Source organism: Cydia strobilella, chromosome 4 (assembly GCF_947568885.1).
Source record: "Cydia strobilella chromosome 4, ilCydStro3.1, whole genome shotgun sequence".
Taxonomy (NCBI): domain Eukaryota; kingdom Metazoa; phylum Arthropoda; class Insecta; order Lepidoptera; family Tortricidae; genus Cydia; species Cydia strobilella.
In genome coordinates, this window is record NC_086044.1 from 1,654,852 (window position 1) to 1,678,859 (window position 24,008).

At 39.6% G+C, this 24,008-nt stretch overlaps 1 protein-coding gene across 2 annotated transcripts; it reads right to left on the minus strand.

Annotated features, from left to right (window-relative positions):
• Window positions 1-11,046: 11,046 nt before the first annotated feature.
• LOC134740506 (sodium/potassium-transporting ATPase subunit beta-2) lies at window positions 11,047-23,564 on the minus strand. 2 transcript variants are annotated; one of them, XM_063673010.1, is made up of 7 exons: window positions 23,390-23,564; window positions 17,520-17,660; window positions 16,303-16,422; window positions 15,126-15,319; window positions 14,430-14,519; window positions 13,717-13,900; window positions 11,047-12,695 (listed from the first exon to the last, which is right to left on the minus strand). In XM_063673010.1, exons 1-7 carry the CDS (start codon window positions 23,520-23,522, stop codon window positions 12,586-12,588), a joined length of 972 nt encoding a protein of 323 aa, XP_063529080.1. In that variant the 5' UTR covers window positions 23,523-23,564; the 3' UTR covers window positions 11,047-12,585. The 2 variants fall into 2 exon arrangements, with proteins under 2 accessions (XP_063529080.1, XP_063529078.1); XM_063673008.1 differs by lacking the exons at window positions 17,520-17,660; window positions 23,390-23,564 and adding an exon at window positions 17,181-17,267.
• Between the last annotated feature and the right edge of the window lie 444 nt (window positions 23,565-24,008).

Genomic DNA, 24,008 nt, shown 5'->3' on the forward strand with positions numbered 1-24,008 from the left:
GAGAGGCCAACCCGTAATGACAGCATTTTTATTTCGCTAATGTGCGATAGTGCAATAAAATTGTTTATATTAAAATTATTTACTGTGACTTTATGACTATAGGTACTATAGCAGTAAGGGTTCATCCATTAATTACGTCACACGAATTTCGAGGTGTTTTATTTTATTTATTAAAATTTTTAAATCAGGCAACAAGGCCGATATTACAAATTGCATTTTATAAACTTAAAAACTAAACACTATTTAGGCAATAAAACGGCCCCCCACGGACGGCACGGGATCGGGGGTTTTGACCCCTCCCCCCTCCTTGTCACACTTGGTCACATTTGGCAAACCCCTCCCCCCCTGGTGTGACGTCACATTGTTTCAATGAAATCGGCAAATCGAATTAAGTATTATTAATATTTTATCAAAATATTTTTGACAAAAGAAATACTATTCATTTTATAACCCAAAACAGATTAGGAAAGAAAATTAAATAGGGCATTTTATATGAAAAGGGACCTTATTGTCGATGGCGCTTACGCCGCACAGCGTCGCGCGGCATTGTATTTATGTCGGAGCATCGTTAATAATGGCGTAAGCGCCAACGACAATAAGGTCCCTTTTTATAGAAAATACCACAAATTATTAAAAAGATTATCGTTCCAAAAACTTGTTATTTAACTGTACAGCGAATAAAATAATTAAAATAAGTTAATGTGACGTCACAAAGTTTGGGATCTCCTGCCCCTTGTCACAACATGTCACATTTTTGTGACCCCCTCCTCCCCCTAAACGTGTGATGTAATTAATGGATGACCCCTAAGTAAATATTATAAATAAATATTATACGAGAATTTTACTCAGATCGACCTAGTCAGTAAGCTCAATAAGGCTTGTGTCGTGGCCACTTGAAAACGATATATATAATACATAGGTATATATAAATACTTATATACATAGAAAACAACCATAACTCAGGAATAAAATAAATATTTGGGGCGTTTTCTATGAAAAGGGACCTTATTGTCGATGGCGCTTACGCCGCACAGCGTCGCGCGGCATTGTATTTATACTCGAGCATCGTTAATAATGGCGTAAGCGCCATCGACAATAAGGTCCCTTTTTATAGAAAATACCACATTTGTGATAAACACACAATTAAATGCTGTTATCAGGATTCGAACCCGGGAGCTCCTGAGTATCCTAAGTGTACTCATTCAAATAATTTGTGCTAACTAGTTAGATTTTTACGTTTCTACTAAGATTACTACGGCATTACAAAGTTTTATAAATAATGTATTATTTACGATGTACTCAAGGTCGTACTAACAATTGGAGCTGTCTGGATTATTTTAGGCAGCGCACACGCAAAAAGTAAACCTGATGACAATCGAATATGAATGTTAAGTCGTGCTCTGTCAAACTTGGGCGGCGCGTACGTAGTACGTACACAAAACAAACTGGATAGTGGATACAATAGCAATCCAATATACAGGGTGGGCCAGTGATAAATGCATTATAAAAAAATTAATAAATAATCAATTTTTATGTTTTTAAATAAAAATTATAATTAGAATTTGGGATAAAGAAAAAAAATTTACGTTTTAAAAATTAAATCATCAAGATGTCGTCCGTAGCGGTTGCGGCACTCTTCCAGTCTTGCTTGTAAATTTTGAAAGACTTAACAAGATTTTCGTGTTAAGAGATTTGCTGGCTCCGAAACTTCACGAATCGTATGGTTACAACAACAACACATGGTTTGAGCAAGACGGGGCCACCTGCCATACAAGTAACGTGACCATGGAAGTTTTGCGTGAAATGTTTCCTCAAAAATTGATATCGAGGCGAGGTGACATTGCTTGGCCTCCCAGGAGCCCTGACTTAACTTCGGCAGACTTCTTTTTGTGGGGTTACTTAAAGAGTAAAGTGTACTCCAATAATCCGACAACCACAGCAGAATTAAAGGAGAATATTCGTCAAGAAATCCAATCAATATCTCCGCAACTTCTAACGAGTCTTTCAAAATTTACAAGCAAGACTGGAAGAGTGCCGCAACCGCTACGGACGACATCTTGATGATTTAATTTTTAAAACGTAAAATTTTATTTATTTCTTTATCCCAAATTCTAATTAAATTACTTGACCGTCACTGGAAGCTTTATAATTGAGAGAGCATATCTGTTTCCGTCGAATTATCACCAATCTAGTGCTTTATTTGACTCTTGTTTCCGGCAACAGTGGCGACACCTGGCGGACCGCGCCATTTGTACACCAGGTAAAAGATGTCCGGTGAACGGTTTGTCATTGGCATTCAGTTTTCCGTCGAAGCAACAAGTCCGCAGCGAGTCAGGCTCACTGACCCTGCGGCCATTACAATTTAAATTAATTATTAAAGTGAATTTAAGTATAAAAAGTGATCACGTCACGTAAGTACCTTGATTTCTAATATTAGTAAAATGAACATGTGGTCATATATTTTTAACAGTTTTTCTGTTCGGACCACTACCTACATTTTAAATTATTGTGCCAAATAATTAACCAGTTTACTATAGTGTTTTATTTGCAGATCTTTCTATCCGATTATACTTTTTGTGAGAAATTATACAATCGCTTGCATTTTTGACGAACGCTGAAAGTCAAGACGCAAATTTAAATTTGCCGTTCACTTTGATATTGAAACGAAATTAAAGGAACCTTCGGTATCTGAATATGTCGCCTTGAAGAAGTCGTCATGTATGGGTATGGGTATGGGTATGGGTCCCTAAGTCTCCAGTATTTTATCTAAAAATGCTTCTTGTCGTTCAACGCTTGGGAAGCGCAGCATGGTCTGAGGGTAGATACTCTGATATACAAAAATTTTACAATCATACTCCAGGTTTCATAGACCTGAAAACAAACGAAGAGGTAAACATACGCCATCTTTCTTATGCTGATAGAATCATATGCAGCTATTACCTACTCCATTTTGAAACAAAAACAGGCGATTCAAGATAGATTTCGTAGTCTTTTATCGTGGGCTAAAAGTATGAAATTTTTCTTATGAATTAAATACTAGTTGATGAGCTCGATTTACAAAAGATTTCCTCTGATCTTCTGCAATTAGTTTGTGGTTACCGCGCCGAAGCTATTGAAATACGCAGAGAGGCCATTACAAGCCAAATTAAAGAGCCACTTGTCAAGGCATTAGTAAACAAAATCCCCCCTTCCACAACTAGCATTTTTGATGCTGATTCTTTTACATCACCTCTTGAAAAGGCAGGAGGAGTTTGAAACATGTTTGGCCTCTTAAACATAATGATATCAGCCTAACAGCCGCCCCTCGCGGGGGCAGGGCATACAAAAATCTACAATTCCATCGCGTGGAATTCAGTGCAATGCGAGCTCAGGGTACTTTTCCTCGCAAAATACGCATATGCAAACCTGTACCGACGCACCCTCGCGGGGTGTATGTCTTTGCCAAAATTGTCAACAACCAAATTACCCTTGGGTCAACCTTCAAAAAACCACCTTGCTTACCACACAAGTAGAAGAGCGTAGTTTCAAAATCGAGGCTCGCGGCCCGGTCGTGGAGGTAAGTACTAGAGGATGAGGAAATTCCAGTAGAGGTTACAAAGGCAACCAGAAACGGCAGAAACCATGAGTCGGAACCGTTTCAAGTAGGCCGGTAGCGCACTTCCTCATACAGTGGAAGAAAATGGGAGCACCAGTATTTCTGGTGCTCCCATTGTCTCATTTGCTATTGCATTAAAGTTAATACGAGGGTATCGCATACCATTCCTTGCAAAACCACTTCTGGTGTATCCTAATTTAAAATCAGGCCCCTTTCATCACACTCCTGTGTCAAAAGAAAATTTCTTCAATTGTGCACTAGAATTAATATTTATTTATTTGCATTGCTATTTTAAGAAATTGATACTGATCAGCGAATGGGTGAGCTTCGCAAGCATATTGCAGCTGGCAATGTCAACACTCTTTGCCAAGATAATAATTGTTTTAAAAACAAACGTTGCCTCAAAAATTGCTTTCCCTGATAACGAGTCAATCCTGTCAGAGGTTAGTGGTGAATTATATAAATAAATAAATATTTGGGGACAATCTTACACAGATTGACCTAGCACCAAACTAAGCAAAGCTTGTACTATAAGTACTAGGCGACGATATATATACATATATAGAAATATACATACTTATATACATAGAAAACACCCATGATTCAGGATTCTCAGGAACAAATATCTGTGTTCATCATACAAATAAATACCCTTGCCGGGATTCGAACCCGGGACCATCGGCTTCATAGGCAGGGTCATTACCCACTGCAGACCGATCGTCAATATATAGTTAATGATGTCAATGATGCTCCGTGCCCAAAATGAAGGCTCAAGGCAGTCTAAGTGTAGCACTAACCGTCACCAAGCTTCATTTCTCCTCTTTTCCTTGTGCCAAAATCGGATGGATCAGCTCGACCAATTTTCAACTTGAAAGCGCTAAACGGTTTATATACTGGTCGAACCGTTTCACCACATAAACATGCATCGAATACCCGACTTCCTCAACCAAATGACGGGGTGTGCAGGTATATGCCATAATAATCATAATATACTTTCACGTACAAGTCTCACGTTTCACGCACGTACGCCAAGTGTATTTTCTATACTGACAGATTTGACAAAAACGTTGTCAATACTGACAAATTGGGTAGCTCAGACCTTGCGGCAACAATGGAATGTCAGAATTGTAGTTTACCTAGACGATTTTCTGATTGTCCATCAAAATGCCATACTACTAGATCATGTCAAAATCTTTATTCGAACCCTCATAAGTCGCGATGGTAAGTAAATTTAACCCTGCCAGACCCATCGAACACATCGTTCCTAATACCGCAAAGTGTGTCGAGCGATTAAATTGGTGGGTATAAAGTTGCCAGGCGTCAACAACTCTACATCACCCTCCCCACCAATTTTCTAAAACCGATGTCCGGGTCGCAGTTGAACGACCTAGCTCTTTCGGGAGCTTCGGAACCTTCATTGAAATCAGAAAGAAATGTTAGCCATCCTTCATGTTCTTCAAGGTTACGCTCACCTGTTGCATCTCAGTTGATGCCTATACAATGCGACAACAGGACGGCCGTAACCCGTCCAATGAAAGAAGGGGGATCGAAAGCGTTAGCCCTGGTAAACATAACCCATCGGACTTTAGATCCTCTAGATCAAAATCAAATACACTAGCATACATTATCTACCGGGGAAGTACAATTGTCAAGCCGATCAATTATCGCGTCGTCACCTACCGCCGGAATGGCACTTACTACCGGCTTGCGTGGATATAGTTTTTACGAAGTGGGAAATACCGGTGGTGGATCTATTCGCCTCGGCAACAGCCCACATGGTGCACAATATTATGTATCCCGAGACCTGAAAGACCCTCAAGCGATGTACCACGCATTCAGTATTCCGTGGAACTATCCACTCGCGTGGGTATTCCCACCACCTTTTCTAATGCCCATAGTCCTCGCTCACTTGAACCAATCGACCGGGATATTTCTGGTAATGATGCCTTGCTAGGGAAAAAATGTTCTGGCGGGCAGATCTCAAAGCCCGAGCGCTAGCAAGGCCGCTTACTCTGAGACACCTGCGGAAGAATCTCAATCTCATCGACACGTCGACAGGGTTACCCCCTCCCTAAGTCGAGGAAATGATTCTCGAGGTTTGGAAGTATACTCTGTATAAGTATACTCTGAGGCGCTAGTCATGGAGCTCAGATCAATTATCATTGCTTAAAAATTCTTGCAGAAAAATGACTTTAAGAACTTACAAAAAAGCTTGAGCTTGGCAACGTTGGATTTCTTTGGCATGTACAAATATATATATATAAACTAGCACAATTTTTATCGGATTTACATCAAATAAATAAATTATCAGTATAATACCATACTTTTACACAAGTCAGTCGTTTCTACATTGTGTAACACTGAAACATCAAGTTGTTTGAGTTCACATGTTCTGATAAAACATATTCTTAAGTCGATTTCCTTAACGTGTCCTAAAACGACTAAACCCCCATTTTGGGATGTTGATTAACTGATAATTCTTTAACAATGCTTTCCAAATAATGCGTCATACTGCCACTTTACTACTTCTTTGCTCTGGTAGGCGCATACATAATTTAACCTTGCTTACGATTGACCATGACAACTGTATAAGATCAGATAAATGTATCATTTTTTGGCCACAGTTTGGCTCAAAAATAGACTCTAGTAAATACAGGCAGTCAGGTTGGAAACTATTAGCAAATACGAGTAATAGTATGCTAAATCTCCCTTTTTTGGATAGAAAGAACCATATCACTTGTAAATGACAGACGTAATCATGTAATGCTGCTAAATAAATCATTTAATTTGTTTATGACAAGTGTCAAGAATCGGCCGCAGCCAGCCTCACGGACGATCATTGCTAATTAGATAAAAACTTTGTTTAAAGAAGCGAACATAGCAGCTGCCCAAGGTAGTATTAGATCAGCTGCAGCTTCAAAAAGTTGGTGGGAAAATCATTCGCTTGATGACATTATGGCTCGTGGAAACTGGCAATCAGCTAACACATTTCCAGCGATTTTACAGGAGACATAGGTAGCAAGAACAAGTATTTCTTCTACAAATGTCACACAATTGTTTAATCCTGTATAGGTATTACGATCATTGATTTATATAATATAGTAATAGTAAAGTAAATTTGATTTCTCAGGCACTATGCCTGGTTGCAATCATTGTACCTGATCGTTCAGGCAAGATTGTACAATTAAAATAAGTACATAAATAAATTATAATAAGGAATAACTATAAATCATTACATTTGAACTACTAAGTGTAAAATTATCTGTTCGAAGAATAAAATAATTGAAATCGATATTTCAGTATCATATATTTTGTCATTATAAATTCAGATACTAATCAATCACATTGGCGCTATAATACATTAGAACTAATCTAATAAGGGGCGACACCAGGCGATAACAAACAGGTCTCAATTATAAAGCTTCCAGTGACGGTCAAGTAATTTAATAGCAGCGTTTTACCTGAAATAAAACGCATATTAAAATACTTACCTCACTGGAAGCTTTCATTTAATTTCTGCCTGGTGAAATTGAGCCAATGACAAACCGTTCACCGGACATCTTTTACCTGGTGTAAAAATGGCGCGGTCCGCCAGGTGTCGCCACTGTTGCCGGAAACAAGAGTCAAATAATTCGACGGAAACAGATATGCTCTCTCAATTATAAAGCTTCCAGTGAGGTAAGTATTTTAATATGCGTTTTATTTCAGGTAAAACGCTGCTATTAATTTTTTTATTTAAAAACATAAAAATGGATTTTTTTTAAATGCATTTATTACTGGCCCACCATGTATATTTCATTTGTTTACAATCACGGAAGACAGAAAATAGATAGGTGCGACGACGAGCGAAGCGAGTGTGTAAGGCGAAGTTGGTGAACTGCGAGCAAAACAGTGCGCCAGAAACGACTTATTTTATTGTACGATACTGGTTTACAAAAAGAAGTTTTGTTTTAGCACAGTTTTAGTTAGTGTCTTGTAGTATACATATCTAAATTATGCGAATGGTTATAAAACGGAAAATAAGCAACTGGAAAATAAAAAAAAATTGGAAAATATGCGAATGGTTAGAAATGCTTTTGGGAATAGGAAGCTATTGAGAAAATAATAAAATGGTAAATATTGTGACTGGCGATCTGGAAAAAACGATTTTGGCAAAAATATCGCCATACTCGTATAATATGGTATAATCCCAAAACCTCCCTGGCAACGGGAATGCACTTATTTTTTAGCCACCGTGTGTAGGTTAGTCTATATGAGCCTTATTGCCTAAATAAAATTTTAAAATAAATTAATAGAAGCGCCTGGAATAATCATTACGTACATTACTATTTATATTGAGAACCGGAGGGTACTCCCGCGCGCGCAGATATCCGCTCCGCGTAAATTAATCATTAAAATTAGTAATACTGCCTAACATTATCGGAAACTGTGATATAAACATAAACAGTGTTGTGAAATAAGTGTACGAATAAAAATCCAGCAGTATCATATCACAACGTTTTTCGAGAATTTGGACTAAATTCAGAAACGAAGTCTAGGCTACGTAATTCTCGACGTACCCGCGAGGTCGCGTTGAAAAAATCCGTTGTGTGCTACCTAAAACTAAGTGAAATATATCCGTAATTGTGATACGTTTTGGATTGCAGTGAAGTATTTTGAATAATTTGTGCAAATTAACAAAACTGCGGTACAAAATGGCTAAATGCGGCTGGTGTAAAAAGTATATGACGCAAGCGGATGGCGCGACTTGTGGGTCATCGGTGTGTAAATTCAAGACCTACCATAGGGATTGTGTTGGAATGACGGCACAGACGAAAATAAGCGCTTCTTGGATATGCCCTTATTGTAAACCAACTACGCCCAAGGACAATATCACACCGGGTAAGGGCACCGTAAGTGACGCCGAGCTCCAGATTCAAGACCTGAATCCGAATCGTAGTCGCAGCAGTGGTACAGTGGGTACCGACCCTGAGCTTCTGATCTCCGAGCTGCGGCAGGTCAGGGAGGAGATAACCCAGTTCCGCGAAGAGATAAAGGAAGTCCGAGCTGATATTGCAGCATGCGATAAGAGTATGACGTCATTGTCGGCACGGGTTGACGGAATAGACAAAAAGGTTAACAACTTGGTGGCCAAGATCGACGAAAAACTCCGTGCACATCGTTAAACTGATCGCCGCGAAGATCGGCGTCAACATCGACGACCGTGATCTGGTGGAGGCGTGGCGTGCCGGGCCTAAGCGGCTGGACGCCGCGCAGGCCGCTGCACCTGCGGAGCCGGCGACGGCCGCTTCGCGCGCCGCAGCGTCCGAGACGCTGTCCTTCATGCAGCACGGGTGCGTCGGTTCCTCAAAACACGTGATGTGGGGCTACCAGGTGACACATCTATTTATATAAATGAAAGGCTCACTCGTACGAACAGGCGTTTGTTTGGAAAAGCAAAAGAAATGGCCAAAAATTTTCCGTGGAAATATGTTTGGTCCTACAATGGTCGAATCCTTGTACGGAAAGCGGTCGGACTTCTTGCGCATCGTATCAGCTGTGAGGCTGACTTAAATAGTGTTTTTTCGAGCGCCCCAGCTGACAAAAATAAATGAACTTGTTAATGTGTTTGTCTCTTTAAGGAATTTAATTGTGTTCAGTATTCTGTGTTTTACTATAGAACATGCATGTTATAAGTTTGAATCTAGAATATATGTGTTTATTTTATCTCGTCTAGCAATTGGGATGCTCCTAAAAACATTTAAATATTATACTATGCTGCATACCAACAAAACTTCCGTGAGACATAGACATATTAATAACGGGTCACTCACGTGTTTTAAGTCGAAAACGCTGGCGGCAGGGGGGGCGAGAAACTACCCTCGTTTACGGCATTATTGTCAAATGATGGGTTGCACACAACACTCACTACGTCATTCGCTAATGGTTCGTCCACACTGTCCACCGACGTAGTACCCAAAACAGTTTTCCAGCTCGGAGGCACTGACCAACCACAATCACGGTTAAAATTCGGATGACGACCAATTTCGATAGCCTCCCGTACTTTTCGCTGAATCACAAACTTTTCTTTCGCCAGCACAGTTACCTTATCGAAACGTATATAGTGAGTCGAATCCGAATCCAATACGTGTTCCGTCACCGCAGAACCCCGGCTATCCCTGTTCTTCATGCTCCGTATGTGCTCGGACAATCTGGTGGAAATGTTTCGGCCCGTCTCTCCTATGTAGTTTTTCCTATGTAGTTTGGGGAAAAACTCCTCCTCCTCCTCGGTACGGAGTGAAACATGTCGAGCGTTTTCGACTTAAAACACGTGAATGACCCGTTATTAATATATTTAATATGCTGCATACCACCTATTACTTACCCATAATCTATCATCACGCGCAGTTTAATATATATTATACTCAAATTACGTAAAGTGAACAGAAAACATAAAAAAAAAGTTTGTTTAAGGATGGGATTACTAAACGTACGGTCGTTAAACACGGGGTGTGAGGAATTAATAATAACAGTGGAAAAAAACTCGCCACATATTCTCGCTTTAAATGAAACTTGGCTGAAATTATATTATAATAAAAATTGTAACTAAATATAAGTGAGCATCTTTCTAAATGTTAATGCAGGCTATGAAGGCATGTATTCCCCCTATAGCTAGCTATTAAGTTTTATCCTTCTTAAAAAGCAAAGAGATAGGTGCGGGCTGAAAAACAGCGCTGTGCAGTCGCCAGACTCGCGGCACAAGCTGAGTCCCGAGCCTATTGTCGCACGCAGCATTTATAATATTGTTAATTATAATTCTAAATGTCATATATGTATATATAGTTAGTTCCTACTTGTATAATTAATACTGCTGTAATTTAAGCTTGTACCTACTACTGTTTTTTTTTGTATACTTACTGCGACAATAAATGACTTAATTTTTTTAATTTTTTTACTGATGTACGTACGTACATTTTTGTAGTTATTCAACAAGCGTTTGCGTTTGTAAGGCACTTTTTTATTACACTTGTTTATACCATAGACAATAAGAAATATATTCGTCGGTGTTCGGTCGGAATTGTATTCATATTTATATTATTTATATATGATAATCTTGTAGGTTTGTCATTTTCTTCCCCTCCTAAGTACCTAATGATCCTTCCAGCCGATTTCGGCGATGGCGACCATTTCGACTTCTGGTTTGCTCGGCGCTCGTGCGCCCGAAGATTGCTGACGTAGCCGATCTTAGATGTGAAGAATGTGAACCCCCGCGCTAATGACGTGGACGTGAGAACACCAGCTACCACCAGTTTGGCTCTGACATGAACACTAGTGTGAGCGTAACTTACTTTCTTACTTAGAAAGTGAATTACGTAGATGAGCGTATAGGTCAGTGTTGACACTTTCAGTGACTCGTGGTGTTTGTGGTACGGGTTCATGAAGGGTTAGGGTTTGAAATAAAACAAAACCTAAATTGGAACCAACTATTGCGTGTTTATTGACTGTCCGTCCAGAATTTAAATATTAATAAATATCAATAAAACTTTTATCTTACTTGAAGCGTGACAAACAAACTGAAACGCCCTCTGGCTTATTCTAAAACGAATATAAATTAACGCCAACTATGGCTATTGCTAATAGCGGGCAGCGGCGCTTGGATCTCACCTTTACCCCCCTGTGTCAACCAACCTAATGTAAAGCCAACAAAACGAGACAAAGAATTAAACATTCTGACCAGCACCGGTATCATGGTCGCGTTTTTGTCACTTGTCATATCATGCGTCACTTTCGCACTTGTTAGAGCGTGACAGGTATGGTGACAAATGATAGACAGCCGTCCATCTTAGCCCCGCAGGAACTATTTAAAATGTTTTCTTTGTCGTATCCTCATGACTGAGGGACGCGACGACTGTAGGTCTTCATCAATGCTCTCCAAGCCGCTCTGTCTTGGGTCCAGCGTATGCTAGCCCGTAATGTGGCTTTTGTCTCTAACGTTATTCTGTCCGCCCAAACGCGTGTCCATACGTCCATATCTATGCTTTCTTGCCATGCGGACAGTGATCATGCGCTTCTCGAGACTATCTGGTCCTGTTCTGCTCTGATGGCCGAAGAAACTAATACGTTAGGTGCAGTGGAGAGCTTAAAAGTTTTGGTGCCTTGAAAGTTAACATTCCTTATCTCTTTACGTTGGCCTTACTTTATTTAGTACTGGTTGCTGGAACCACCGCGCTTTTAGTTGGTTGCCCGGTGGCCAGCAACCATCCTGACTTGAATGGCGAACACTAACCAACGTCACTAGCAACCCATTCACAATCCTGCCACCATTTTAAAGATTACATTGGCACGAAAGTGCGCTTAAAATCTATCTTAACAATCAATACAATGATTAACATTAAAAGTAGATTAACCACTTATGGCAGTTTTAAGCAAGCTCACCCAAAAAAACTTAACCCATTCAGCGCTCACCGTTTCGCCTCTACGAAGCATTTTCGCTACTGGGAAACGCATGTTATTCGCTACGATTGTAACTCAGCAGTGAATGAGTTATAACAGTGGTTCTTAACCTTTCAGTGATTATAACACTCGATTTTGTTTTCTCAGGGATCACCAAAACCTATATCGAATAGTCAACAAAGGGTTTTCTGTTTATAAATTCTTGTATCACACTGAAACACATACTGATGTAACTAGTGAGCAAAACGTTCATTTCTTTAAGACCACAAAAATAATGCCATTTCGAGACTGGATAATTTGTGAACCACTTGAAGTCCAGGGAGTATCAGTTAAGAACAACAGTTAAAAGGAGTGATTAATCAAAACTTCACACACTCATTCTCAGGCTCCCTGGTGATAAATAATTGGTGGTTTTGGTAAATAATAATTCGTGAACCACTTGAAGTGCTCCCAGTTAAGAACCACAGTGAAAAGGAGTGGTTAATCCACCAATCACACACTCATTCGCAGTCCTGGTGGCAGGGCTGCGAGGTTGCCGCCTGCGCCGCGCTGGGTGCTTAACCGCGGTCCACCATCAGCTCGAAGTGGACTGAGCCGCGCCGCTCGTAGCGGTCGTAGAAGATGTTCTTGGCCCACGCCTTGCACTCGATGTTGATCAGGACGCCCGCTGCAAATTACAAAGGTTACCTATTTTAATGGATGCACAGGGAGAAAAACAAAAATGTATTCAGAACCTAATTTCTAGTTGTGACTTATGTCGCCTAAAACTGGATGTAGTTTTTGGTAGTGGATATCAAAATTGTGGGAATTTTTATCACCAATGTCTTTGGGGTACAGAAAAGACAAATAACTACGAAGTTTCCATTGTGAACACTAATGTATGGCCGTTATAAGGTATACAATCAGCTAGGCTATTTCTGTCGGCATATGATAAAAAAAATGTTTTTTTTGTTTTTTTTTTTTGAAAAAAAAGTGTTTTTTTTGCGGCATTGCTCGCAGAACTGATGGCCGGTGGGGCCGGAAGGTTCTGGAGTGGCGTCCGCGTACCGGAAGACGAACTGCCGGTAGGCCTCCAACGAGGTGGAGCGACGACCTGGTGAAGGTCGCTGGAATTCGGTGGATGCGAGCGGCACAGGATCGGTCGGAGTGGCGAGCCTTGGGGGAGGCCTATGTCCAGCAGTGGACGTCTATCGCCTGACATGATGATGATGATGATGATGATGATATAAAACTCGAATTTAATCGCTATCCTCTTCAACTTAAGGTTTTTGTGGTGCATCGTAAACAATGCCACTAGGCAACCTAATAAAAAGTTGGCGCTTAACATTTTCGAAAGCAAGTATATCATTATTAGGTAGGTACGGTCTTTTCATAAAGTTTTCTTCCGCCAAAGACCAATTTAAACATCACAATTTTTATGTATGTATGTATGAAAGTTCATGTATGAGCCAGGATTTAAACCCATGATGTCTGGTTTTAAAATCGTTCGCCTTACTCGTGGTCGGTTCTGTGATTATGACCTGGCTCTTCAGTGGGTAAAAATCCCATTAGTTTATATTGTTAAATTACTTCTAAACTTTAAAATTAAGACTTTTAGGTGTTAGCGTTTGACTTCCCACATGATTAGGAAATGTAGTCACTCCTGGGCTTCTCATCCTATTAAATTAGGACATTACAAGAATACTTACTCCTTGGCTTCTCAAAGAGCACAGCGACCAGCGGGCTGAGATACCCATCCTTATTGGTGAAGGGGTAGTAGTAGGCAGGGAACCCGCGCCGGGGGATGTACTGGATCGGGCCGATGTTCTCCACGTCAGCGGGGTTCTCACCCTCGCAGGACACCCACACCATGTTCGCTTCATTCTTGCCGGACTGGGGAAAAAAGGTATAATGAGTCATCTTTATCAGATATGATCGATTCGTGAGATTTTGGTTCCTTCTTAGGTGTACGCCCAACGCGATAGCAACTGCAGCTGTATTACTGTTGCGACATTACGGCTGCGGCCTTTAAGTAAATTCACAATACAGTAATCCAGCAGTAAGAGTTGCATTAAGGGAATTGACAGTTAAGTGTTCTTCCTCGAAAACTTGACCAATCGTAACGAGATTTTGGAAACGGAAAGTGAAACAAATTATCTGTGTCAAACCATTTTGATATAGACATATGTTTACGGCGCATTTATTTGGCCGTTTTTAGCGCTGTGTAAAGTAGGCCAAAATCCAGAGAGGAAAATGTCGAGAACGTTTGTATGGAAAAATTACCACTAATGATTCCTCTTAAGGTTTAGAATAATAGTGAACAAGGGCGTCGCCAGCTGATGGGCTATAGGTGAGGGGGACATTTAGTTAGAACATTTGTTGTCTAGGGCTTGGCGTCGCCCATGGTAGGGATGGTACTCACGGTAGATTTGATGTGTTGCTTGAGGTCTTCTGGCATGTTGCCGGGCAGGTCGTCGGTGGTGTTGTACAGCTTCGGCTTCCAGTTGAAGATCTGGAGGAGACAACTTATTTAATATGTGACTTTATTTGGTACTGTCATCTGCAATAATATGTTACTCTTCGTAGGCCGCAAGAATATGTGACACGCTCTTATGGCTCTACAAATAAGATCGAAGATTGTGTAACATATTATTGTACTTACTTACATACATGTACTATTAGGTATGTAATCGAAAAGAAAGGAAAAAGTCTGTAAACTTGAAAAGATTAAGGTTTTCAAGGGAAAGTGGAAAATGGGGTTTGATTTTTTGAAATGAATTTGTTGTTTAAGACACTAGTTAGACCAACCTAAGTTAGCAGCGATTTCTGTGTAGGAATAACCTTAATCTCTAGAGATATTAAGAACAAATGAACTTACAACAATAAAAAATACCCTTGGGGCCACTTGCACCATCCCACTAACCCGAAGTTAAGCGGTTAAACCGTAGTGTGAAAATTGTACTAGTAACCATGGTAACTCCAGTTTTAACGGGTTAACTCCGGGTTAGTGGAATGGTGCAAGTGGCGCTTAGGGGGTGAAAATAGGGTTGATTTGATTACGATTTCTCCGCGAATGAAGGCTGGTTAGTAAAGAATACTGATAAGGAACATCCCCTACCTTATTCAGCTTCAAGAACACGCAGGGCGCGCCTTGCTCATAGTTGTACTGGTTGGAAGGGGTGCAGGGGCTGAAGTCGTCGACGGGCACGTCGCAGACCTGCTTGTCGCCCAGCGGGCCCGAGTTGAAGCCGCAGGATACGCGGTTCTCCGCGCCGGGCACCTCTCCGCTGCCGCTGCCCCTACGGCGGTAAGCTGGAAGATTTGAGGTTTCATTATTTTACTACATTATTTTATTTGTATGACTATGTGTACCCTCTCAATTATATTTCTTCATAAATACCACACCTCACACCCTAGCACCTAAATGGTCGCGTACTGTGCGGTTAAAGAGGAATTTCCTACCGCGGACGCTTCGGCTGTGGAATGAGCTCCCTGCCGAGGGTTTCCCGAGGGGCTACAGTATGGGGGTTCTTCAAAAAAGCAGTGTACATTTTTTTAAAGGGTCGGCAACGCGCATGTGATATCTCTGGTGTTGCAGGCGTCCATAGGCTACGGGGACCGCTTACCATCTAATCAGGCGACGTATGATTGTTTGCCACCGTCGTGGTATAAAAAAAAATTCGACTATCAAGTTTTTGTGTCAATTTACTCTTAAAATTTCTGAATATCTATATGTCGGCCGCCGACATATTTATAGAGTAATCAACTATAAGGATTACTCAGGCTCGACCGGGCCGTGCCCGGGCCGAGGCGTTCGTCATGTCATTTTCTATGACGGCTGATAGGTGATCACGTGGTGCTTTCCATGGAAAACGAAGCGCCGGAAGCTCCGGCCCGGCCCCGGCCCGGTCTAGCATGAGTCATCTTTTACTGTGTAACGTACTTTAAGAGCCAAACACTTAAAAATGCAAGGCTCTAAGGATTAGATCCTTGCAATAAGGAGACAAAAGGAATACAATTCCCACTGCAAGTTAATGTCCTTGATATAATTTATTGTAGCAGGGACTAGTTGTAGTTAATTCAATAGTGACGCATTATAAATATTATTTGATTTAAAACATTTTATTTCTTTATCAGCATGCTTTATACATGGTTAGATTACTACTCCAATAGCTCCACCCAATTATCGAACCAGCTCACAAAATTTCATGAGAATCGGTTGAGAAATGCGACCTGACCAGAAGAATTAAACCGAGACGCTTGGCTTCAAAGAAGACATTTGGGAAGATACTCACTCTGCAGGAACTCATCGATGGTCTTGGCCCACTTGAGCACGGATCCCTTGTCGTTGGCCCTGTAGTAGATCAGGGTGCTCTCCACGTTGGCCGTTTCGGGCATCGGCCGGAATCCGAGACCTGCGGACCAATGGGAAAAATCACTTTAAAATAACCTCCAACAAAAGGATCACCTTCCTTAAACTGTTTGTCACTTTATGGTCTTCATCAGCTGTTCCACTTCATCAAAGAGCTTTAAACTTGAACCCACGACCACTGGATCACTAGTACAGTGCTCTACCATCTGAGCCACCAAGACCGTACCCAATGCAGCGAATATTTCCACTGGATCACTAGTACAGTGCTCTACCATCTGAGCCACCAAGACCGTACCCAATGCAGCGAATATTTCCACTATATATTAGCCATTAGGGAGGCTCTAGCGGCATCTACCGTAAGAGTGTTACACTTCTTAAACGGCTACCGGATACAAAATTAATTTCCAAAAGAATTTGTTATAAAAATACCTACCCAAATCCGTCCATTTCACCAAAATCCCATCATAAGATCTTGACTAACTGTAAATTCCTGATACAAATATAGTACCTGAGTATACAATTTACAAGAAAGTTCTTCAGGTTCGAGTTAACTGTAACTTTCTATTAAAAATGTATTTCTTTAGCTGATGCCTGTCGAGTTGGTGTCCAGACACCTTGTTGTCCAAAATCTGACATCCAGCAAATGACCAGTAGCCACACAATTTTTTTGACTCAAAGCAATTCTTACCAGGGTTGCTGCCGATGATAGAGCTGTTCAGCTGCCACTTGGGCACCTTCATGTCCAGGGTCTGGTAGAAGACGGCCAGCAGCCCGGCGATGGTTCTACCAACAAGTTCTTACCAGGGTTGCTGCCGATGATAGAGCTGTCCAGCTGCCACTTAGGCACCTTCATGTCCAGGGTCTGGTAGAAGACGGCCAGCAGCCCGGCGATGGTTCTACCAACAAGTTCTTACCAGGGTTGCTGCCGATGATAGAGCTGTCCAGCTGCCACTTGGGCACCTTCATGTCCAGGGTCTGGTAGAAGACGGCCAGCAGCCCGGCGATGGTTCTATCAACAAGTTCTTACCAGGGTTGCTGCCGATGATAGAGCTGTCCAGCTGCCACTTGGGCACCTTCATGTCCAGGGTATGGTAGAAGACGGCCAGAAGCCCGGCGATGGTTCTACCAACAAGTTCTTACCAGGGTTGCTGCCGATGATAGAGCTGTCCAGCTGCCACTTGGGCACCTTCATGTCCAGGGTCTGGTAGAAGACGGCCAGAAGTCCGGCGAAGAAGCCCACCAGGCACGCGTAGAAGATCACGTAGAAGAGCAGGATTTTAGCTGGGGACAAGAGAATAATCATTTATGTTTTTCTCAAACATTTACGTAAATGGTGACACTACAATTTGAACGTTTGAAAACCCTTGACCTGCCTACGGTTTTTTTTTGTAGAAAAATCTCCTCCCCTTAAAAAATGTTTAAAATCTTAGTACGTCAGCACCATGTCATTAGCCAGGATTAGGAACTTAGGCACAGGTTACCTACCGGCAAAAAGTGCAATTAGCGCAAGGTTTCCGAAAAATTAGAAATGTTCTCGGAAGTTTCAGGAAATTTTCACAGGAAACAAAGGAAACTTATTTAAGAAATGAAAATTTTCGATTCCTTGTACAAACATAGGTATGAGAAGTTTCCAAAATTATACCATGTGGAAATTCGCAATTGGAAAGTTTCCGACGGCACATCAGGGGGCCTAGACAAGATGTCAATCGTTCGCAGGGAAACGAAATGAAACGCTATTATTGTCTCTATATCACTCCATATTAGTGCGATAGGGACAGATAGCGTTAACTTGGTAACAGTACCGTAGCTTAGCAAATGAGTGAAATGAGAGTTTAATCGAAATGCGGTCAGTTCGATCCATTAGGAAACTCCCAATAACGCTACTTTAGATCAATTTATGAAATCGATCTTGACTATGCTTGACCCTTTTTAGGGTTCCGTACCCAAAGGGTAAAAACAGGACCCTAAGACGCCATCTCCAGACTCCAGACAGACAGACGGACAGCGTATTCTTAGTAATAGGGTTTTTACCCTTTGGATACGGTACCCTAACAACGTATTCGGGATTACAGATGCTGCTAAAAGTCACGTGACTATTTCCATATATTTTTTATTTAAATTTTGATTGGCGTTTGTTGTCAACGATTATCTTCTTGGAGGCCGACAGTTGTTCCTAAAATACAGCCTTATATAATTAATCAAAAACAAGAAGCTTTTTGATTAATTATATTCGTATTGCCGTGTTTTAGCCGATTTGAAAGTTAGTTGCACGAAAATACAATAATATAGAAAACTTCCATTGTAATTTTAAAAGGTATATACCACCCCTGCATACAGACTTCTATGCAGGGGTGGTACCTTTTCTCTGCAGCTGAATGTATATATGTGTCGTTTTCAATCAAAAGGTACCTTGCTTACTATAAGGACGAAATTGGATTGTATCTTTATACGAATAACCTGTCAGAGCATCCTTGTGACAAGCTACAATGTACCAGCCAAACGCTTTGTCTCTCTATCACTCTTCCACATTAGTGCGACAGTGACAGTTGCGTTTCGATCGGTACGGAGCCTTAGCGATTGGCGTGTTGGCTACGGGGCCTGGTTTTTAGAGACACTTATATCGCTATCTTGATTTAAATTAGACTACACCAAAAAGCACTTTAACATCATCAACCGAAGCTCCATTTTACCTCGTACCGCAACTGCATCTTAATTTTAGGCGATTAGTACATTGACGCGACGTTCACTAATTAAGGGTGCGAACATTGCGAGCTCATTAACGCGGTAATAGGCACAGGGCCGCGCGGTGATAAGTGACACTCTGGGACCGATAATCAATACATTGAAGAAGATGAACGCCATTTTACAAGGAAGTCACTATAACCTTATAAAACAGTCCTCCGCCCTGTCTGTATGTATGTATGTTCGCGATAAACTCAATCAATTAATCAATTCTTTATTCGTTCATATATAGGTGGTAACTTAGTATTCTAAGGAACAGCTATGATGTGCCTTTTGGTGTACGAAATTACTTTTTATTATCTAACTATATATTTTTTTACATTATTTACATGGGTAACGGTAAGATTGGCATTATGATTAAAATTTTGAGGACCATGTTAAGCAAAAAGGAACCATCCTCAAAAATGTTCATTTAAAAATGACTTTTTTTTTGACAAAGTCCTAAATTCGTGTATTTCCCTAAATGACGTCCATTATCATTCACTGGTTGGCTCAGGTTTTCGCTACGCCGTAGCGCTAATAAGCATTTCTCATTTTAATATCGCGTTTTGCTGCTATACCGCGCGTTCAAAGACTTGAATAGCTTGCATAATATAAATCGATAACTCAGTAAAACCCAATTTCCCTAGTACGCGTACATGCATTACCTGCATGCACTATAATTACGCTTTTCCGAGGGCGTGTGCTGAGGTAGGTCGCGGCATATGCGCCGCGACATGCGCGAAACGCTATATTGCACGTTGGAGAGCTTTTAAATGAATAGCAAAATGTGTTGTTGAAAATTTAGTTTTATAATTTAAAATTTTCGGGGTGATTTTTTTGTGATTGTGGGTGTATTATTTAGCATTGTAAGCTGTGTTTAAAATTGTCCGCATCTAATTGCTCCTAAAATATTTTAGGAGCTTTATTTATAAATACAAAATGGTGGCTAAAAAGCTTGTGTATATATGTATTTATCACTACCTAAAACCAAATCCCCCGCGTCTGTCTGTCTGTAATTCTGTATGTTCCCGATAAACTCAAAAACTACTGAACGGATTTTCAGGCGGTTTTCATTTTCACCTATCAATAGAGTGATTCTTGATGATTCTATTTTTATTAATTAACATTTAATAATATAAGATGGGGTATTTACCATGTATAACTGTACTAGGATGACTCATTTGTACTAAAACTTAAATCATAACTACCTAAAACTTAAAAAATAATCTCTGCTGCGTACTACATATACATATAATCATTGCATGATTTTTTTCGCATTGGAAAATGCACATGAATGACACTATTAAATGAATGACATGCCATAATGCAATATTCACATAAATTTAATGCAATGTATTTATAATAATTTAATCTAATTTAAACATGAAAGTAATGTATTGTAATTAATGACGTGTAATATTATGATTTTATTAATAAATGTTTGAATTGAATTAAATTAATGACATTATGACTGTGTCTTGAATTTTAGCATTGCTAATTTTGTGTTATCGATTTCTTCATTTCACGATTTTATTTTTAAAAGTATTGCTATTTCATGTACCTGTATAGATAGAATAGATAGAGTTTTGGAGAGTCCATTACGTTATTATGACTATTATTAGGTTTGCATTTAATTGTATTCGGGTACCTATAAGTTATTTCGTTACTATGTCAAAAAATGCTACTCCAAAACATAATGGAATATTTATGTACCTAAATACGTTTTGTTCTTTATGTGTAGAAACTTCATTTTGCATTTCTGATAATTATTATCAAAAGGGATTTTAAGACTCATTTCCGTGACATACAACTACGTTGATAACAGTTGCACATATTTATTATTCATTTTCTATATAAACATTTAATATTTAAGGAGAAAAATTTACCTACATACTAGCATTAGGTGATGGTCATTTTTTATTCAAAAAATGTAGCTTACAGTGAAAGTATTTCCTAAATTCTTGATCATCCTACATCACATTTCGCGGTTGTCGTGAACCAAAAGATGAAAGTAGGTAGGTACCTGTTCAACCTCTTAAAAATTCGAGTTGCTGATTATAGAGGCATGATTACCTGTGACTTTGGCGTTAATTAAACAGTTAATAACATCAATAAGTCATCGTGATCCAGTAGCGTGTCTATAAATGATAAAAAAGGCGTTAACTATCTTTTTTCGTTATTGTTTAATGTAGAAACTTAATAATTCTTATGAATTTTATCAAATAATGTGGTTTTGATTCAGGACTCAAAACTTAGGCTGTAACCTAAGCCTAACCATAAATTAAAGACCACTTACGTAATCTACAATTTGTATGTATGTATGTACATGCATTTAGGAAATGAGAAGAAAACACAAACAAAAATTTGTTTTAGACTAACTAGTGGTCTTTTTTAATAGAACCCTTAAGGTTATAAATATACGTTAAGTATCAATTTATTCCCATAGTATTTTACGTACTTTAAAGTAAAATTTGTAAAATATGTAGAAGTCATCGTTTTATTGTTTAATTTAAATTACTAGACAATTAAATTATACAATGTTTTAATACTATTTTCCTGAATTCAATAATTGTGGTTATGATTTAAGATATACCTTCATATAACTGTTTGTGGTTTTATACAACAAAAAAACAAATGATTCATTTTCCTATAAATTATAAATCGCTTTACGGAAATCAGTGTAAGTGTTGTTAAGTGAAACGTAATAAAAATGATATTTTTTTCTTACGGATTAAGTATGGGATATATCGTTATTTTATGCACCCCTAAGGCAGTTAAGGCCCACTTTCGTAAATTGTAGCTAATTTTTTTTTTATATACTGTACATAGTTACACAATTTTTAGCCGACTTCAAAAAGGAGATTCAACCCGCCAGTGTATTGTTTACCTACATTTTATTATATCAAGTCCGTTTCGAATGTGTAAAAATCGTGAGTGTCAGAATATCAGTGTTTTACCTATATTTTTTCTTAATCTTTATTGCGCAGGAAATAAAAAGTACAAATTGCGGACTTAACGCCAGAAGGCATTCTCTACCAGTCAACCATCGGGCCAAATAGATTGTTTCGATTTGTTTCAAGTTTCATTATTCTTTATTTTTAGTAGGTACGTATGTTCTTTCTCAGGACTGTGTAAATGTACTACTATTGTACCATGAGAAGACTAGGTACTATTTGTCAAGAAGGTACCTACAACATTTTACAAACTAAGTATATCTTGAGTTTAGTATTCTTAAGAAATTAGGATGTAACCTACTACTTTCTTCCCTTGGCCAAAAATGTAAAATTTTACACCCATAAATATCTAGACGTCCTTGGATCGATGGGGCGAAGGACGATGCGTGCGCAGCCAGAAACTGACCAATGGGAGCTCAGGAAACCTCCCTAAATCCAAAACGTCGTAAAACTAGAGAGCTACATTCAAAAATGAGCCTTGTAACATTCGGGCAACGATTAAAAATGGATTGATAAAGTTTGAGAGAGTAGGATATTTTAAGCGTGGATAAACCGTGCATTTTCAGCGGAGAGTCAACCTTATTCGATTAGTTGTAAAGTAAATTTTTGTTTGATGGCGAATTGAGATAAGATATCGCTAAAATGGTTAATTTTCTGTTAATTAATAAATGAAGCAGGTCTCAATTAATGACTGAAATAGGCTGTTAACAGTTTAAATTTATAGTCTTGAATTTTAGATCTTAGGATGTATAGATCTGGATTTCCGAACATCTCCGAAGGTTTCCGAAAAAATACGATTTATTGCCGAACGATAATTTATTAATAGTAAGTGATAAATCTTTGTTATAGTGGTCATTATGATTTTTTCTCTTCATTGTCATTGATCTTATGATTAAGCTATAATAAAAATGTTCAATCAAATTTATATTGAGACCTTAACATAAAATGAAAGTTAATTTGTAAATATTACAGAGCCAAAGTTTAATATTTTTGAATACTAAAAACTATTTAGCATTTGTTAATAAAAAATAATAATTATGTAACTCCCAAAAATGGGTCAATCAAATCCAGCAAAAATGGGCGCATATTACATAACACCATCCAGAAACTACAAAATCCAGTAGAACCCACTTAATACGATCACGTTTAATACGATTTCCCGCGTAATACGCTATTTTACTGGTCCCTGTAACTTATTTCAATTTTACGGTTAATTGTCCCGCTCAAAATCTTAAGCGGGTTTTCCTATATTCTATTACCGCGCGTTCCAAATTTGAATTTATAAAACCGATTAACCCGCGCTCAATGTTCCAAATTTGAAATTTAACTTACCCCAGCTCGATCCAGTGCGTCCAAGGACCTGTCCCGTCTCCGAGTTCCAGACGAAGATCCTGAAAGACTCCCATCCTCCTAGGTCGGGCGGCGGCGCGTAATATTGCTCAGTAACCTTAGTTTTGTCCGCCATCTTCAAGCTCTAAACCCGACTGCGGTACAGAATCGATTCGCGCTTCGCCCTAGCACTCCCCCCCTCAGACTTACCCCCTGCCCTCCCCTCAGACTTACCCCTGCAACCCTCTTACGTAACGATTACGCAAGGGCTGCGCGCGCACGATCAGCCCTAGTTTTTGACCGGCCAGTATCTAAGACCTTTACTTCCTACAATCCTTCTCAAAGCGTAAGTATAAAGAGAGTTCTACTTAATCTGGTTTCCCTATAGGGTTGCGAAACTACAATTTTAATAATTACGTTCGCTGTGAACCGTATCACATTGTGTTAAGGTTGGTTTTTCGTTGTGCTTGTAATGGATAGCTTGGTTAGGTTTAGTCTGGTCATTAGGTTAGGTTGTTGCCTGAGGAATTGATTTGGGCATTGCGCGCCATGTCTGTGACTGGTTTTTTAGGGTTCCTTACCCGAAGGGTAAAAACTATTACTAAGACTCCGCTGTCCGTCT

Excerpts from the sequence above, each read along its gene's own strand:
- LOC134740506 (XM_063673010.1), bottom strand. The coding sequence starts at position 23,522 with ATGGCGGACAAAACTAAGGTTACTGAGCAATATTACGCGCCGCCGCCC. Across the intron at positions 16,423-17,519 it reads TATCATCGGCAGCAACCCTG|GTCTCGGATTCCGGCCGATG; the intron begins GTAAGAACTTGT and ends ATTGGTCCGCAG. Across the intron at positions 14,520-15,125 it reads TGTTCTTGAAGCTGAATAAG|ATCTTCAACTGGAAGCCGAA; the intron begins GTAGGGGATGTT and ends TGTCTCCTCCAG.